The following is a 17,786-nucleotide window of genomic DNA, read 5'->3' as shown; positions in this document are numbered from 1 at the left end:
GTTTCTGATGCTCAGAACCTCTTTTTTCCTCACAATGTTGGGAATTGCGATCACACAGTCAAGTCTTCAGTTGAAAAGTTGTCTAGCCTTTTTGATTGACAATTGTTCAGATGGCTTTCTACAAATTAACAGTTGGCTTTCATTTGGATTTCTACAAATATGTGCTTGTTGTCCAAAACCTCTGTAAAGAAAGGCCTTCATTGGTGAAGGGTTGAAGTATTGCTTGTTTTAAGGTTTTCTCATTTCCACAAAGCAGATCTGTATCTTCTTCTTAGCGACTGTCGTCACTTTAAAGTTTTGTTTTAGACCAACAGACTGTAATGTTAAATAGTCAGTCAGTCATTTTCTACCACTTATTCCATAGTGGGTCACGGGGGAGCTGGTGCCTATCTCCAGCAGTCTATGGGCGAGAGGCGGGGTACACCCTGGACAGGTCACCAGTCCATCGAAGAGCAACACACAAACAACCATGCACTCACTCATTTATACACCTAAGGGCAATTTAGAGTGACCAATTAACCTAACAGTCAAGTCTTTGGACTGTGGGAGGAAGCCAGAGTACCTGGTGAGAACCCATGCATGCACGGGGAGAACATCCAAACTCCATACAGAAAGACCCCAGGTCAGGAATCGAACCCAGGACCTTCTTGCTGCAAGGCAACAGTGCTACCGACTGCGCCACCATGCAGCCACTGTAATGTTAAATAGTCTTTTGAAAAAAAAACATGGCCTTTTCTTTTGGTGTATGTTCTCTTTTAAACTCAAGCAGAAATTAAACACTATATTAGCTCAGAAAAGAAAATGCTATTTATAACCCCTTACCTATGATCTACTCTGACAAAAAACAACAAAAATACCAAGACATGAGCATTCATCTAAACTGACACTCAGGGCAAGGACAGTGTTAATCAAAGCAGCAGCAAGAGGTCCATGGTAACTCTGGAGGAGCTGCAGATATCCACAGCTTAGGTGAGAGAATCTGTCAACAGGAAACTTTTCAGTTGTCTTCACAAATCTGACCTTCATGGATGAGGGGCAAGACAAAAGGCACTGTTGAAAAAAAGCCAGAACATATCCTGTTTACAGTTTTCCACAAGCCATGTAGGGTAGCAAGAAAATATGCTATAGTCAGATGAGCAGTGGCAGAGCTAAAGTCTGCATGTTCCTTACATAAGATCCTAATAAAATCTATTGATGTAGCAAAACATGAAAACATTCCGGCAGTATTGATACTTTTGCAAGGCACTGTATCTTTACATACTTGTTAAAATCTTGTGTTGCCAAAGACCCTGTGACATAATTTTATCTTTATGCCCGACCCGCAGGTGGATGGGATCCTGTGCCTGGCAGACATCTTGACGGATGAAAGCAGCGTGGAAGCAGCCAGGGCCGAGGCTGCAGCAGTCGTGGCCCAGATCACTTCACCCCACCACACATCCACTCAGCACCTCGCCAGCTTCCTGGAGAGCATGCACGACATCGTTACAGCTCTGATCAGTGAGTGCTGGTGATGGCAAGCTAACCTTTGATTAAGCTGATTAAAAAAATGCATATCAAAAAAACTTTCTCTAAAAGCATTACCTGTAACTTTCTTACCTTTGTAAACATTTTGTTGCATCAGATGTTGTCTTGTTAAGAGTATATTTAATAGGATGCACCTTATTACCTTAGAGCTGTGTGAGAGCGCCTCCTGTGGTGAAGTGTTTCTCCTGGCTTCTGCAGCGTTGGCCAACATCACTTTCTTTGACAGCATGGCCTGTGAGATTCTCCTGCAGCTGAACGCCATCCACATCCTGCTGGAGGCCTGCAAGGACCGCCAGAGGGTGGACACGCCCTACTCCAAAGACCAGGTATCAAACACAGCAGAAATGCGCTTTAGTACAAGCATACAGGCCTTATCTTAGAATGGGCTGTTTGGTTTCTTTAAACCAATGGGCTATTGTTTTCTAATCTTTTTATGTATCATTTAAATCTCAGGTGGTGACAATTTTGGCAAATCTTTCTGTTTTGGAGCCATGTGCTTCTGAAGTCTTACAAGAGCAAGGTAATTCGATTTACTGCTATATTTTCTCATTTAGGTTTATCGTATTATTTTGTTTTGTCCCAACAAGTATTTAAATCTAAAAAAAAAAGACCGAAATAGCCATTGACATTCACTTGCTGAGTTAAAGTTTTGTATAATTGAGGCTGACGCTGCTTCAGGCAGTCATCTGTAGTTGTGCTGCTTCTTCACACAACCTCCTTTTGACATTGATCCAGATTTGTTGGCACCTCTTGACAAATGTCTTAACATATTTTAATCCCTTATTGCAGTAGCATAATCTTAGATTGAAACATTTAGTTTAAGAACATTTGATTAGTGGGGAAAAAAAATTCCCACATTAACAAATATTTATTTTGAACAAAAGCATCCTTGCCACAGATATTGGACATCCTAATGATGCCTTTTTAATAAATGCAACTGAAACATTAATTTAGTTCATACTTTATACATTCAAATTGCTCTTTCTTTATGAATTTATAATTATTAAACCATGTATTTCTGTTTCCCTGGGGAATAAATATAACACAGACTTCTATTTCTTTTAGCTACCAGCCAGTAACCTTTTCTGTCCTACCGTCACAATCGTAAACATGGGGTGAAGTTTGCTGAACTCCGCAGGGATTTTAACTGAAAAAGTGTGCTTTGCTTAGATGAGAATAAACTTAAGTTTTTCTACTACAAACAGACACACATGGGTATGGTGTAATGCTGAGGATACGGTTGTGGAAGAACAACTCTTGCCCTCTGTTAAAAAAGGCGGTGGAGCTGTGGTGCTGTGGGCCTGTTTCCCATCCAAAGGACCTAGGAACCTTGTTGGAGTGCATGATATCATAAAGCTTTAGAAGTACAATTTAAATAAATATTTTGGGGACTATGCCAAAAAATGTAAAATGAGTCACCATTAGGTCTTTCAACAGGATATTGATCCCTCTAAATAAATACATTTTTCCTCTGAAGAAATATTCTAAAATCAAAAGTAATTGTTTTAAAATTAACAGTGTGAGGTTGCACTGCTGTAATAAATGGAGGTTTTCCTCGGAATTCTTTGCACACACCTTTGCTCTTTCTGCTAATATATTTGCCTCAAACATCCCTCAACAGATTGGATGATCTACTGCACAACCTTTTCTTTCACCCTGCATATCAAACCCTGTTGCTGCTGCTACCAACCTGTTTATTTTCATCTTCTCCAGCAGACCAGCATCCACCGGTGGGCTCTGAGGTCAGATGCTGACCTTACTCTCAGGCTTGCTGGGAGACATGTTCAGGAAGCAGGGTGTAGTCATCATTTGAGGCATGTTGAGCACCATGGGCATGGAGGGATGAGATCAGAGCCAAACTTATACTGTAATCTTCAATAAAGATGTGTTCTCAAACTTTTACACAAGTTGACCGAATAAAATGTAATTCCTTTTTATTTCACAAGAGGGCAGCATTAGGTCATCTTTGGGAAGGAGGTTGCCTAACAGATTTTGAGTGCTAGTTATTAATTTATTATATTATTCTATTAATTTTGCTCATAAATTATTTATAAATAATAAAAAAGCAACATTAATTTAAGTCATTTCTAACATTTCTGTCAGGAAATTTCAAGACTGATTGCCAAAATGCTTTTTATGTGTATCATTTTTAAGGTCCTACTGCTAAGTACATGTGATGCTTTTGTGCTTTCAAAATGAACCATTTATTGTCCACTTTTTTTGAATCATCCATCCCTGTTTGTTATTCTGTTCCTGTTAGGAGTAGAAAGACTGCTCCTGCTGCTGGGAGAAAACCCATCCTCCCCTAACCCATCAGAGGTTGCCGCCTGCGAGCGAGTCCAGCAGAAAGCTGCTGTCACGCTGGCCCGCCTGAGCAGAGAACCTGATGTGGCACAGACTGCCATCCAGCTAAAAGGTAACATCACACTATTTTATTCCTACTTTTCCTAAAAATAATAAGAAAAAAACTATTTTAAAAAGCAGAATGAAAAGTGGCTACTGGCTTCTAAGTCTGGGACAAATGATGAGTTTGGATACTTTAAAAAAAAAAAAAAAAAGGAACAAAGAATGAAACAAACAAATATAAAACTGTACAAATGGTTAAGGATTCTTTTAAAGTGTCCCTTTTAAATTGTTTTTTTTCTCTGACACATCTTAACCAGTTATTATGCTCCATTTGTGATGACAAGAAGCTGATGCATTGATAAATCTCTCATCTCAAAGTTAACTAATGTTTAGAATAAATTTAAAGTAAAAAAAATGTCAAGTGGCTTACAAAATATTTTTAGCCACTGTTAAAAGAACCAGACCTTCAGCTATATAATCCCTAACTATTTTCCTCAGAGGAAAAGAACTAAGTTAGAACTAGAAAAATTTGCATTTCCTACGAAAATGCAGTGTGAATGCTGTAAGCTGAATTTTGTAGCTGAAAGTTGGCAGAAACAAACTTAAATTAAATTGACTAAAGATAATCTGCTGAAATTTAATGAATTAGAAGAAAACAGAAATGCTAAACTCTTGTTGAAAGCTGGCAGAAAGTGGCTAAGGTTGACAGCAGAATATCAGCTGAAAAACCTTCAAAGCAAAGAAACAGTTAAGAAAAACTGTCATCTGATCTGTTTAAGCAGGAAGACTATTATCTGAAAAACAACGTAACAAGGTGATGTTACCTCAAAACTACTTGTTGAAATAGTTGTTGAAATGCAAAAACTGACAAAAACTTTAATAAAGCAGGAAAGAGCTGCTCATAGATGAGCTGAAAAGGCATAGACTGAAGCAAAAAGATAGACTAAGAAGTTGAATTCAGTACTAAAATATATTTTAAAAAAGTGGCAGAAAATTCTGAAAATAGTGAGCTAACAACAAATACCTGAAAAAACACAAAAACAAACAGGTAATATCATAAAAAAGGCAATGTGTTCATCAGCTAAGAGAGAAGAGAGGATAAAGAGAAGCTAAAATGCTAACATTAGCATATTGGCTATCACTAGCATCAAGGCTGATATTAATTTACCCCATCTACTATTCAAAAACAATGTATAAGCTAGCTAAAATGCTAATACTTACTATATTTAAAAATCTATGAAATTGCCCTTTAAAAATATTCACTCTTGTTCAGGTGTTGGAACAGCAGTAGAATCTGTTTAAGTAGCTGACATCAAATGATCGCTGTTTTTATGCTCCACTGGGACCTATGAAGATAGTCTTATCATCATAAGTCACAGAGTAGTGGTTTCATTCTGGTTCTGATAGAGTTTCTGATTGGGGTTTTGTTCCTGATTATGATAGAGAGTTCTTCCTAGATCTGATCAAGATTTGTACCTGGTTCTGATAGGGTTAGGACCTGTTTCTAATGGATGCTTGTACATGGTTCTGGTTTAGATTTGTTCAAGGTTCTTATGGAGCTTTTTGCCAGGTTCTGAATGAGTTTGGACCTGGTTCTGATAGAAGGTTCCTCCTGGTTCTGAAGGTGATTTGGACTCGGTTCTGGTTGAGGGTCCCTAACTGGTTCTGATGGAGTTTGGGTCCAGTTCTGGTGGAGATTCATTCCAGGTTCTGAAGCTTCTTGGAACTGGTTCTGATAGAGGTTTCTTTCTGGTTCTGACTGAGTTTGGACCTGGTTCTTATAGTGCGTGAATAACTGGTCCTGATGGAGAATTCCTCCTGGTTCTGATGGAGTTTGGGTCCGGTTCTGATGTAGATATTTTCCTGGTTCTAATGGAGTTTGGATCTGGTTCTGATGGAGGGTTCCTAACTGGTTCTGATGGAGTTTCCGTCCAGTTCTGATGGAGATTTTCTCCAGGTTCTGATGGATTTCTGAACTGGTTCTGATAGAGGTTCCTTTCTGGTTCTGATTGAGTTTGGACCTGGTTCTGATAGTGGGTGCCTAACTGGTCCAGATGGAGAATTCCTCTTGGTTCTGATGGAGTTTGGGTCCGGTTCTGATGTAGATATTTTCTTGGTTCTGATGGAGTTTGGATCTGGTTCTGATGGAGGGTTCCTAACTGGTTCTGATGGAGTTTCCGTCCAGTTCTGATGGAGATTTTCTCCAGGTTCTGATGGATTTCTTTCTGGTTCTGATTGAGTTTGGACCAGCTTCTGATAGTGGGTGTCTAACTGGTGCTGATGGAGAATTCCTCCTGGTTCTGATGGAGTTTGGGTCTGGTTTTGATCGAAATTTGTTCCTGGTTCTGATGGAGTTTGGGTCTGGTTCTGATGGAGGGCTCCTAGCTGGTTCTGATGAAGAATTCCTCCGGGTTCTGATTGAGTTTGGGTCTGGTTCTGAGGAATGTTGGACCATGGTTCTGATAGAAGGGAACTCCTGATTCTGAAGGAGATTTGGACCTGGCTCTGGCGAAGTTTTCTTTCTGGTTCTGATAGGTTTGACCTGGTTCTGATGGAGTTTTATACATGGTTCGGATGAAGATTTGTACCAGGTTCTGATGGAGTTTGGACCTGGTTCTGATGAATGTTTCTCCTTGGCTCTTATAGAATTTGGACCTATTTCAGATGGAGGTTTGTACATGGTTCTGATGAAGATTTGTACCTGGTTCTGATAGAGTTTCCATCTGATTCTGATGGATTTTGGATGAGGTTCTGATGGAGTTTGGGTCTGGTTCTGATGGAGGGTTCCTAACTGGTTCTGATGAAGAATACCTCCTGGTTCTGATGGAGTTTGGGTCTGGTTCTGATAAAGACTTGTTCCAAGTTCCGATAGATATTGGACCTGGTTCTGATGGAAGGTTCCTAACTGGTTCTGATGGAGATTTCCTCTTGGTTCTGATGGAGTTTGGGTCTGGTTCTGATGGAGACTTGTTCCAGGTTCTGATGCGCTAACAGCCTATATACAAAAGTCTATGAAATTGCCTTTTAAATTTAATCACTGTTGTCCAGCTGTTAGAACAGCAGTACATGCTGTTTAAGTACTCAACACAAAATGGCCGCCAGTAGTTGCCTCCTATGAAGATGGTCAAAGGGTTAGGGGGTCGGGTCAGGTTTAGGCCATAGAAACGAATGAAAATGAATGGAAGTCAATGAAAAGTCCTCACAAAGATAGTAATCCATGAATGTGTGTGTGGGTGTGTCCGAGTATCAGACACGGAGTGAATGGAGGCAGAAACAGACAGAATCATATACAGACATAGACAGTAGGAGATACACAGAGCTATAAATAGAACAGTGAGGAATGAATCAGCCAATCAGCAAAGAGTGTCAGTGTAACTTGACACCTGCAGCATTTCTAATGCAGCACCTCACTATTGTCTCCCCCTGGCCTGGGCTTTTAACATGGAGGCGCATGCTCCCGAACCACCGCCCATAACTCGGAAACCGTAAGGGCTATCAACGTCATTCTTGGACCGTTTTTCTCAGAACGGACAGGGGAATGAGAATGTGAACACGTTTTTGCTGAAAATATAATATTAAAGGCACAACACTAGGTGAAAAGAAAGGGAAAAATGGAGAAAAACACAAAAATGCCTGAACATGATCTCAAACAACGTCTAATACCTTGGAAACTTTAAGGGCTATCAATGTGATTCATGCACCGTATTAATCATCAGGCCCTGGTGAACAATCATGGAGCTTCTCAATTTTCTACAAAAATCTGTCTGGGAAGTGTGACCCTGTGAAAAAGTGGATAATTTTGACCATTTTTAACCAGAGTGAAGGTGAATTTTTCTCTCTCAAACAAACCTACTTCACGAGGAAACGATAAAAGGTATCCAAATAATTTTTGGACCGTAGGTATCAGCAGGGATCGGTGAACAATCCGGTATATTTTCATGTGTCTACATAAATTAGTGTAGGAGATGTGACAGTGTAGAAAAGTGGATAATTTTGAAATTTTCAAATTTCATGCGATTTTGGGAAGGACAGTTTTGGTACTCCTAAACAAACCTTTTTTATGACAAAATGATAAAATGTATCAAAATAATTCCTTCACTGATTGTGCCAGCAAGGTCTGAAGATTAATTGGTGCAAAGCTCATGTCTCTAACTTGAACGGTTTAGGAGTGGCGGCGATTCAAAAACAAGTGAGTTTAAGGATTTTTTGCTCTGATTTTTTTCTGAAATTCCTATAGGTTTCCATTCAGGGTGTGTTGACTTTGCGTTGCTCCCGGGCGTCTTGCATGAAATCTGTTAGTCCCACATCAATGAGGGTAACATTTTCTGAATCGCAAAAGAGCATCCTACATGTTGATACCTAATTTGTGCCAGTAGAGTGAAAATTGAGCGAGTGAGGAGAGTTTGTTTGTTCTTTCTCAGGTTATTCAAAAACCTAGAGCGTACACTCTACCAACTGGCGAATTCCGCCATAGGATTACATTATAAAATGAAAAACGTCAAAAATCTTGCCTAAAATTTGAATCGCAATTGTAGAAGAACCGTAATAGATATCAAAAAGCTGAATCATTTGAAGATAGCTTAATGTCTTGTGAACATTTTAAAAGTTGAATGGTGTTTCTAGCTGAAAGTATGCAGAAGTAGTAAGCTGTGAAAAAGCACAAAGTTTTAGCTGAATTTTGCGGAATTTTTATGATTTTTCATTCATTTCAATGGGCCAAAAATCGGCACAAAAAGCTGAATATTTAAAAAAGTATAAAAAGTATTAATACCAAAGTCATAGCCGTAATGTCCTAAATGAGCTGAACATTTTAAAAGTTGAATGGCTGAAATAGCACAAAGTATGAAGGAGGAGATAGGTGCCAAAAAAAGTGTTAGATATAGATAATAATAAAGAGAAACAGGATCTCTATAATGTGAATGGAGGGGCAGAATATTTCAGCTGAATAGGTCAGCCATCGGAAGTATTGTCTTTAATTTTATTCCCGTGTCCGGAGCGACACAGGGAGAACAGATCTTTGCAGGAGAACACACAAAACCCACTTCCTCTTCATCTTGTTGTTTAACGGGGGTTGGCCAACAACATTCAGGTACATTACAGTCTTCAACTGGTAAGGAGTGTAACAGCTTCATCAGGGGTTTTGGATTCATACTTGTTAATTTTGGGACTTGTTTCTGCCCTGCGATGGACTGGCGACTTGTCCAGGGTGTACCCCGCCTCTCGCCCTTAGTCTGCTGGACATAGGCACCAGCTTCCCTGCGACCCATTATGGATGAAGCGGTAGAAAATGACTGACTGACTACTTGTATTGTTGCAAAGTTGTAACTTTGTAACTTGTATTCGTTACTTCTAAACTTGTATTCTAACAGATGAAACATCTCATGTTACATGTTATACATGTTATAAGTTGAAAATAAGGCGGAAATACAAATCTTAAATTTATTCATGTTTATTTACTTAAATTTACAAATGTAGACACCTATGCTGCATTTTTCTTACCCCATACTTCTACTACTTTGTAAAGCTATAATTTTGACCTTGTTTAAATAAGAGAAAATTCACGACTAATTCAAACTTGTACACCCACTTCTTGTTTTTAAAAATCATTGAATATGTCTGTTGTATTATAATTCCATCTTTTAAAAGGAATTGCTCAAATGTACCTTTTAAAGCCCAGAATTAATACTCATGCCACATGACGAGTGAATAGAGGCTTCTCACCAGTACTGTGTACGTGATTTAATTATAATCATGTATATTAGAAATGATAAAAGACAAAATAAGCATCTCTAATTTACAACAGTGTTTTATTATATTTTAAGGAGCTACATGCTTGTAAGTGAATGTGTGCCCTTCTGCTGTGTTTAGCTGTCCCTCGTCTCATTGAGCTGTGCCGCTCCCCCACTGAGAGAAATAACAGTGACTCTGTTCTGGTTGCCTGCCTGGTAGGTGTAACCGATGGATGTTTTTATACGTGTCTGTCTTTCTGTGTGTTCTTTCAGAACTCTGAGTAGGTTTCAATGACCCTGTGTCCTCAAGACAAAAATGTCTTTCAAAACATTCAAATTGTCTAATCCATTTAAATGTGCATAATGTTAGACATTTTCCTCTGTAGCCATAGAAGATCTCCATAGCATAGTAATTGAATTATTTCATATACGGTACAGACCAAAAGTTTGGACACACCTTCTCATTCAAAGAGTTTTCTTTATTTTCATGACTATGAATATTGTAGCTTCACCTCAAAGGCATCAAAACTATGAATTAACACATGTGGAATTATATACTGAACAAAAAAGTGTGAAACAACTGAAAATATGTCTTATATTCTAGGTTCTTCAAAGTAGCCACCTTTTGCTTTGATTACTGCTCCGCACACTCTTGGTATTCTGTTGATGAGCTTCAAGAGGTCATCACCTGAAATGGTTTTCCAACAGTCTTGAAGGAGTTCCCAGAGATGCTTAGCTCTTGTTGGCCCTTTTGCCTTCACTCTGCAGTCCAGCTCACCCTAAACCATCTCGATTGGGTTCAGGTCCAGTGACTGTGGAGGCCAGGTCATCAGGCGCAGCACCCCATCACTCTCCTTCTTGGTCAAATAGCCCTTACACAGCCTGGAGGTGTGTTTGGGGTCATTGTCCTGTTGAAAAATAAATGATGGTCCAACTAAATGAAAACCGGATGGAATAGCATGCCGCTGCAAGATGCTGTGGTAGCTGGTTCAGTATGCCTTCAATTTTGAATAAATCAAAAACAGTGTCACCAGCAAAGCACCCCCACACCATCACACCTCCTCCTCCATGCTTCACAGTGGGAACCAGGCATGTAGAGTCCATCCATTCACCTCTTCTGCGCTGCACAAAGACACGGTGGTTGGAACCAAAGATCTCAAACTTGGACTCATCAGACCAAATCACAGATTTCCACTGGGCTAATGTCCATTCCTTGTGTTCTTCAGCCCAAACAAGTCTCTTCTGCTTGTTGCCTGTCCTCAGCAGCGGTTTCCTAGCAGCTATTTTACCATGAAGGCCTGATTCACATAGTCTCCTCTTAACAGTTGTTCTAGAGATGTGTCTGCTGCTAGAACTCTGTGTGGCATTGACCTGTTCTCTAATCTGAGCTGCTGTTAACCTGCGATTTCTGAGGCTGGTGACTCGGATGAACTTATCGTCCACAGCAGAGGGGACTCTTGGTCTTCCTTTCCTGAGACGGTCCTCATGTGAGCCAGTTTCATTGTAGCGCTTCATGGTTTTTGTGACTGCACTTGGGGACACTTTCAAAGTTTTCCTAATTGTTCGGATTGACTGACCTTCATTTCTTAAAGTAATGATGGCCACTCGTTTTTCTTCACTTAGCTGCTTTTTTCTTGCCATAATACAAATTCTAACAGTCTATTCAGTAGGACTATCAGCTGTGTACTGTATCCACCTCCTGCACAACACAACTGATGGTCCCAACCCAATTTAAAAGGCTTGAAATCCCACTTATTAAACCTGACAGGGCACACCTGTGAAGTGAAAACCATTTCAGGTGACTACCTCTTGAAGCTCATCAACAGAATGCCAAGAGTGTGCGGAGCAGTAATCAAAGCAAAAGGTGGCTACTTTGAAGAACCTAGAATATAAGACATATTTTCAGTTGTTTCACACTTTTTTGTTCAGTATATAATTCCACATGTGTTAATTCATAGTTTTGATGCCTTTGAGGTGAAGCTACAATATTCATAGTCATGAAAATAAAGGAAACTCTTTGAATGAGAAGGTGTGTCCAAACCTTTGGTCTGTACTGTACGTGTTTAAGATCAGTGAAAAGAGCCACGCTCCAGTTTCATTACTTACTTAATTACTTACTATGAAGCAGTGTTTGAGGCCAGGGGTCTGGCGGTGCAAGCGTAACATTTATGTCTGCCTTCAAAGGTGGACTCATCAGAGAACAATATATGTTTCACATTGTCCACATCCCAAGATTTGCGCTCCTTGCACCATTGAAACTGACGTTTGGCATTGGCATGAGTGACCAAAGGTTTGGCTATAGCAGCCCGGCCGTGTATATTGACCCTGTGGAGCTCCCGACGGACAGTTCTGGTGGAAACTGGAGAATTGAGGAGCACATTTAATTCTGCCGTGATTTGGGCAGCCGTGGTTTTATGTTTTTTGGATACAATCCGGGTTAGCACCCGAACATCCCTTTCAGACAGCTTCCTCTTGCGTCCACAGTTAATCCTGTTGGATGTGGTTCGTCCTTCTTGGTGGTATGGTGACATTACCCTGAATACCGTGGCTCTTGATACATCACAAAGACTTGCTGTCTTGGTCACAGATGCGCCAGCAAGACGTGCACCAACAATTTGTCCTCTTTTGAACTCTGGTATGTCACCCATAATGTTGTGTGCATTTCAATATTTTGAGCAAAACTGTGCTCTTACCCTGCTAATTGAACCTTCACACTCTGCTCTTACTGGTGCAATGTGCAATCATTGAAGACTGACTACCAGGCTGGTCCAATTTAGCCATGAAACCTCCCACACTAACATGACAGGTGTTTCAGTTTCATTGTCCAACCCCTGTATATTTGCCCCTTTAATAATGAAGCCCCTAAAAAGTTCTGGTGCAACCAATTACCTTCAAAGGTCACATAAATAGTGAAAGAGGTCCACCTGTGTGCAATCGAAGTGTCACATGGTCTCTCAATATAAACACACCTTTTCTGAAAGGCCCCAGAGGCTGAAACACCACTAAGCAAGAGGCATCACACCATGAAGACCAAGGAGCTCTCCAGACAAGTCAGGGTTTCTGAGAAGTAAAATTCAGGGTGGGGTTATGAAGACATATCCATATCTTTGATTTTTCATCAGAGCACCATCAAATCATTCATCTTCAAATGGAAAGCACATGGTACCACAAACCTGCCAAGAGAGGGCCGCCCACCAAAACTCAGAACCAGAGATAAACCAAAGAGCCAGCATAGAGACCAGAGGGGACCCTGAAGAAGTTGCAGATTTCCACAGCAGAGGCAGGAGTATCTGTCCATAGGACCACAATAAGCTGCACACTCCATAGAGTTGGACTTTATGGAAGAGCAGCCAAAAAAAAGCCCAAACGTATGGAGGAAGGTGCTCTGGTTAGATAAGACTAAAATTTAACTTTTCAGCCACCAAGGAAAACACTACAGGTCCTTCTCAAAATATTAGCATATTGTGATAAAGTTAATTATTTTCCATAATGTCATGATGAAAATTTAACATTCATATATTTTAGATTCATTGCACACTAACTGAAATATTTCAGGTCTTTTATTGTCTTAATACGGATGATTGTGGCATACAGCTCATGAAAACCCAAAATTCCTATCTCACAAAATTAGCATATTTCATCCGACCAATAAAAGAAAAGTGTTTTTAATACAAAAAACGTCAACCTTCAAATAATCATGTACAGTTATGCACTCAATACTTGGTCGGGAATCCTTTGGCAGAAATGACTGCTTCAATGCGGCGTGGCATGGAGGCAATCAGCCTGTGGCACTGCTGAGGTCTTATGGAGGCCCAGGATGCTTCGATAGCGACCTTTAGCTCATCCAGAGTGTTGGGTCTTGAGTCTCTCAACGTTCTCTTCACAATATCCCACAGATTCTCTATGGGGTTCAGGTCGGGAGAGTTGGCAAGCCAATTGAGCACAGTGATACCATGGTCAGTAAACCATTTACCAGTGGTTTTGGCACTGTGAGCAGGTGCCAGGTCGTGCTGAAAAATGAAATCTTCATCTCCATAAAGCTTTTCAGCAGATGGATGCATTAAGTGCTCCAAAATCTCCTGATAGCTAGCTGCATTGACCCTGCCCTTGATAAAACACAGTGGACCAACACCAACAGCTGACACGGCACCCCAGACCATCACTGACTGTGGGTACTTGACACTGGACTTCTGGCATTTTGGCATTTCCTTCTCCCCAGTCTTCCTCCAGACTCTGGCACCTTGATTTCCGAATGACATGCAGAATTTGCTTTCATCCGAAAAAAGTACTTTGGACCACTGAGCAACAGTCCAGTGCTGCTTCTCTGTAGCCCAGGTCAGGCGCTTCTGCCGCTGTTTCTGGTTCAAAAGTGGCTTGACCTGGGGAATGCGGCACCTGTAGCCCATTTCCTGCACACGCCTGTACACGGTGACTCTGGATGTTTCTACTCCAGACTCAGTCCACTGCTTCCGCAGGTCCCCCAAGGTCTGGAATCGGCCCTTCTCCACAATCTTCCTCAGGGTCCGGTCACCTCTTCTCGTTGTGCAGCGTTTTCTGCCACACTTTTTCCTTCCCACAGACTTCCCACTGAGGTGCCTTGATACAGCACTCTGGGAACAGCCTATTCGTTCAGAAATTTCTTTCTGTGTCTTACCCTCTTGCTTGAGGGTGTCAATAGTGGCCTTCTGGACAGCAGTCAGGTCGGCAGTCTTACCCATGATTGGGGTTTTGAGTGATGAACCAGGCTGGGAGTTTTAAAGGCCTCAGGAATCTTTTGCAGGTGTTTAGAGTTAACTCGTTGATTCAGATGATTAGGTTCATAGCTCGTTTAGAGACCCTTTTAATGATATGCTAATTTTGTGAGATAGGAATTTTGGGTTTTCATGAGCTGTATGCCAAAATCATCCGTATTAAGTCAATAAAATACCTGAAATATTTTAGTTAGTGTGCAATGAATCTAAAATATATGAATGTTAAATTTTCATCATGACATTATGGAAAATAATGAACTTTATCACAATATGCTAATATTTTGAGAAAGACCTGTATGTCTGGCACAAACCCAACACATCCTATCACCCCAAGAACACCATCCTCACAGTGAAACATGGTGGTTGCAGCATCATTCTGTGGGGATGTTGTTCAGCAGCAGAGACTGAGAAACTGGTTTGAGTTGAGGGAAAAAAAAGGATGGTTTCTAAATACAGGGATATTCTTGAGCAAAACCTGTGTCAGTCTGTGATTTGAGATTGGGATGGAGGTCCACCTTCCAGCAGGACAGTATCCCGAAGCATAGTGCTAAAGCAACACTCAAGTGCTTCAAGGGGAAATATTTAAAGGTGTTGGAATGGCCTAGTCAAAGTCCAAACCTCAATCCAATTTATAATCTGTGGTTAGACTTGAAGATTGGTGTTGACAAGCGAAAACCATCTAACATGAAGGAGACGTTTTGCCTTGAGAAATGGGCAAAAATTCCAGTGGCAAGATGTGACAGGCTCATTGAGACTTCTCCAACTTGCAGATGTAATTGCCACAAAAGGTGGCTCTATAAAGTATTAACATTAGGAGGCCTGAACAGTTATGCACGTCAAAGTTTTCTGCTATTTTGTCCTATTTGTTGTATTCTTCACAATAAAAAAAAAAATACATATTTAAAGTTGTAGACATGTTCTGTAAATGAAATGGAGCAATCTCAATCCATTTTAATTCCAGATTGTGAGGCAACTAAACATGTAAAATGAATACTTTTGCAAGTCACTGTATCCACACTGAAAAAACTGCAGATCTGGCCTGACAGTAGTTCTTTAAAACAAGCTTCCTCACAGATTTTCTTCTTCTGCACATGATCTAAAAACTACATGCCACAGTTTTCAGATTTTTTTTGTTAAACATTTTGAAAACCATGTATCATTTTCCTTCCACGCACAATTAAATCTTACTTTGTGATAGTTTATATCACAGGAAATCAAGTTAAAATAGATTTAAGCCAGTGGTTCCAACACAAAAAGCTCAAAAGATTTCAATTCTTTAGCAAGACACAATGCAGTCCAAGTTATACTTCTCAGTTTTCCTAATGTAATGACAAATTATGTCCATGTTGCTGCAAACCACAGAACAGCAAGATTGCAATGAATGCTAATGCATATGTGTTGTTTCTGCACATGTGTACATGTTTCACCAGGCTGCTTTGAGGAGGCTGGCAGCAGGCTGCCCAGACAGCATCGAGGCAGCTGACCACCAGCAGCTGATCAAACCACGGCTAGTCGACTCTTTCCTGCTGTGCTCCAACATGGAGGAGAGCTTTGTTTGATGGCCTGCACAGTCGTACTCGGAGCATCAGTCTTTCAAATGAAGTTTTGTTTGCTGCTTTTCATCCTGAGAACATGTCAGAAATTTCATCCTGGATTTGGCTAAATGGAGTCAAACTGCACGGTGTCCAAATGAATTAATGTAGAATACATAATCATATGCATGCATAAAGATGAATGTATGGCTTAATACAACCACAGTCATTGTAAATTGTTTACAGTGGTTAAAAAGAGCTTATTAGATCATTTTATTCCACAGGAAATTTGAAATGCTAGGAATAATTTTGAATAGGTGCAAATTCTGGATATTTTCTTTCACAGTGCAGTTTCTTTTTGTTCTTCTCTATCAAGAGTGTTTCAAACCAAAGAAAGGAAATCTCATTGTTATCAGTGTGTTTTGCGATGAGTGAATGAGTGTTTGAATCAGTACTATGAAATGATTGTCTTGATAAAAAGAAAATGCAATGGCACATTATGTTATTTCCTTGAACTTATTTGCCATTAATCTCAAATATTACAGTTGCAGCTGAAAAAAAGTCTTAAATTAAAAATGATTCTTATTTATATAGATTTACCAATGTAGTATCCAACGCATTTAATAAAGATATGTATTGTATTGTCAAGAGTTTCTCTGTACTGTCCACTATGTCCAGATTTTATGTTGTAAATGGTTTTGTTAGAGTCTGTACATAAAAATGCAACAGCAGCTCTTGTAATAGCAGCATATCAGTGTATCAGTGTGTTTGTAGCCTAACCAGGAAAATGCGAAATGAGATCCCTGTATGCAGAAATGACAAAGAAAGTCTCATCTCAGCATGCATAAAACGTCTGGAACAGAGAGCTTTTTTCTACAAGAACAAGTATTTTTGACTGTATGCTCTTTTCTGCTATGGTTTTTATTTAAACATTTTGTCTCATAAACAAGTTGTAAGCACCATTTTCTTATAAAACAATACATTCTCCTTTATCTGTGTTGACTTTCACAGCACAATCTTTAACCCAATATAATATGTATTAATAATATTTACAATTATAACAGGTAGATAAATAATTTATAATGAAATCTAAGGACTCTTATTACTCTTGTTTAAAGGAGTATAAAGGTCACTTAAAGGACATTTTTTTTCATATTTTTGTTTTAATATTTGCAGAATAAAGTTAAAATATTGAGAATAAAGTCAAAATGGTGATGATACGGTCCATAAAGTGGCTCAAAGTACACATAACACAAAGTACAGACCACTTGCATCGGTTGAACTGAGGTTTAATGTAAATTATGTTCACAATCAAACCAAGAGGGAGTCCCAGCCAAAACGAACAAATGGATGAAGAAGCCTCGGAGCAGCCAGGCAGTTGACCGACGAATCCGGTCTTCTTCCCTGCCTATCCAAATATTAACAACCAAAACCCAAAAAACAGGACAACTGGTTACCTCTAACTTAACCAAAAATAAACTAAAGACTACAAACGATGAGTTGAAAAAGCAGCTTTGCGGTTGTGAGAAGGAGATGGCAGGGCACCCTGACTGTATATATATATAGTCAGGATGCTGCTGTTTAACCTGTACAGGTCTGTGTGTCCCTCCATGGAAATGCCTCCCCAGACCAACACTGACCCATTACCAAACCAGTCATACTGAACAATGTTGCAGGCAGCATAATGTTCACCGAAGCTTCTCCAGACCCTTTCACGTCAATCACATAAGCTCAGAGTGAACCTGCTCTCATCTATGAGAAGAACAGGCGCCATTGCCAAACTTGCCAGTACCAGTGTTTTCTGACAAATGCCAGTTGAGCTCCATGGTGCCAGGTAATGAGCACCAGGCCTAGTAGATGACATCAGGCCCTCAGGCTCCCCTCATGAAGTCTGATTCCAATGG

The 17,786-nt window shown here is 40.0% G+C and overlaps 1 protein-coding gene across 4 annotated transcripts in view; it reads left to right on the top strand.

Annotated features, from left to right (window-relative positions):
- Positions 1-16,828, top strand: part of LOC124860839 (protein inscuteable homolog) — a 100,047-nt gene extending 83,219 nt beyond the window's left edge. For 3 of the 4 annotated variants that reach the window (XM_047354446.1, XM_047354437.1, XM_047354442.1), the window contains 6 exons: positions 1,326-1,497; positions 1,672-1,850; positions 1,978-2,044; positions 3,785-3,940; positions 9,739-9,815; positions 15,781-16,828. In XM_047354446.1, the coding sequence (XP_047210402.1) occupies positions 1,326-1,497; positions 1,672-1,850; positions 1,978-2,044; positions 3,785-3,940; positions 9,739-9,815; positions 15,781-15,909 (780 nt within the window). In that variant the 3' untranslated portion in view covers positions 15,910-16,828. The other variant, XM_047354451.1, reaches the window with a different exon arrangement.
- The last annotated feature ends 958 nt before the right edge of the window (positions 16,829-17,786 follow it).

This window comes from Girardinichthys multiradiatus, chromosome 2 (assembly GCF_021462225.1).
Source record: "Girardinichthys multiradiatus isolate DD_20200921_A chromosome 2, DD_fGirMul_XY1, whole genome shotgun sequence".
NCBI lineage: Eukaryota > Metazoa > Chordata > Actinopteri > Cyprinodontiformes > Goodeidae > Girardinichthys > Girardinichthys multiradiatus.
This window is presented reverse-complemented; position numbering and strand designations above follow the sequence as displayed.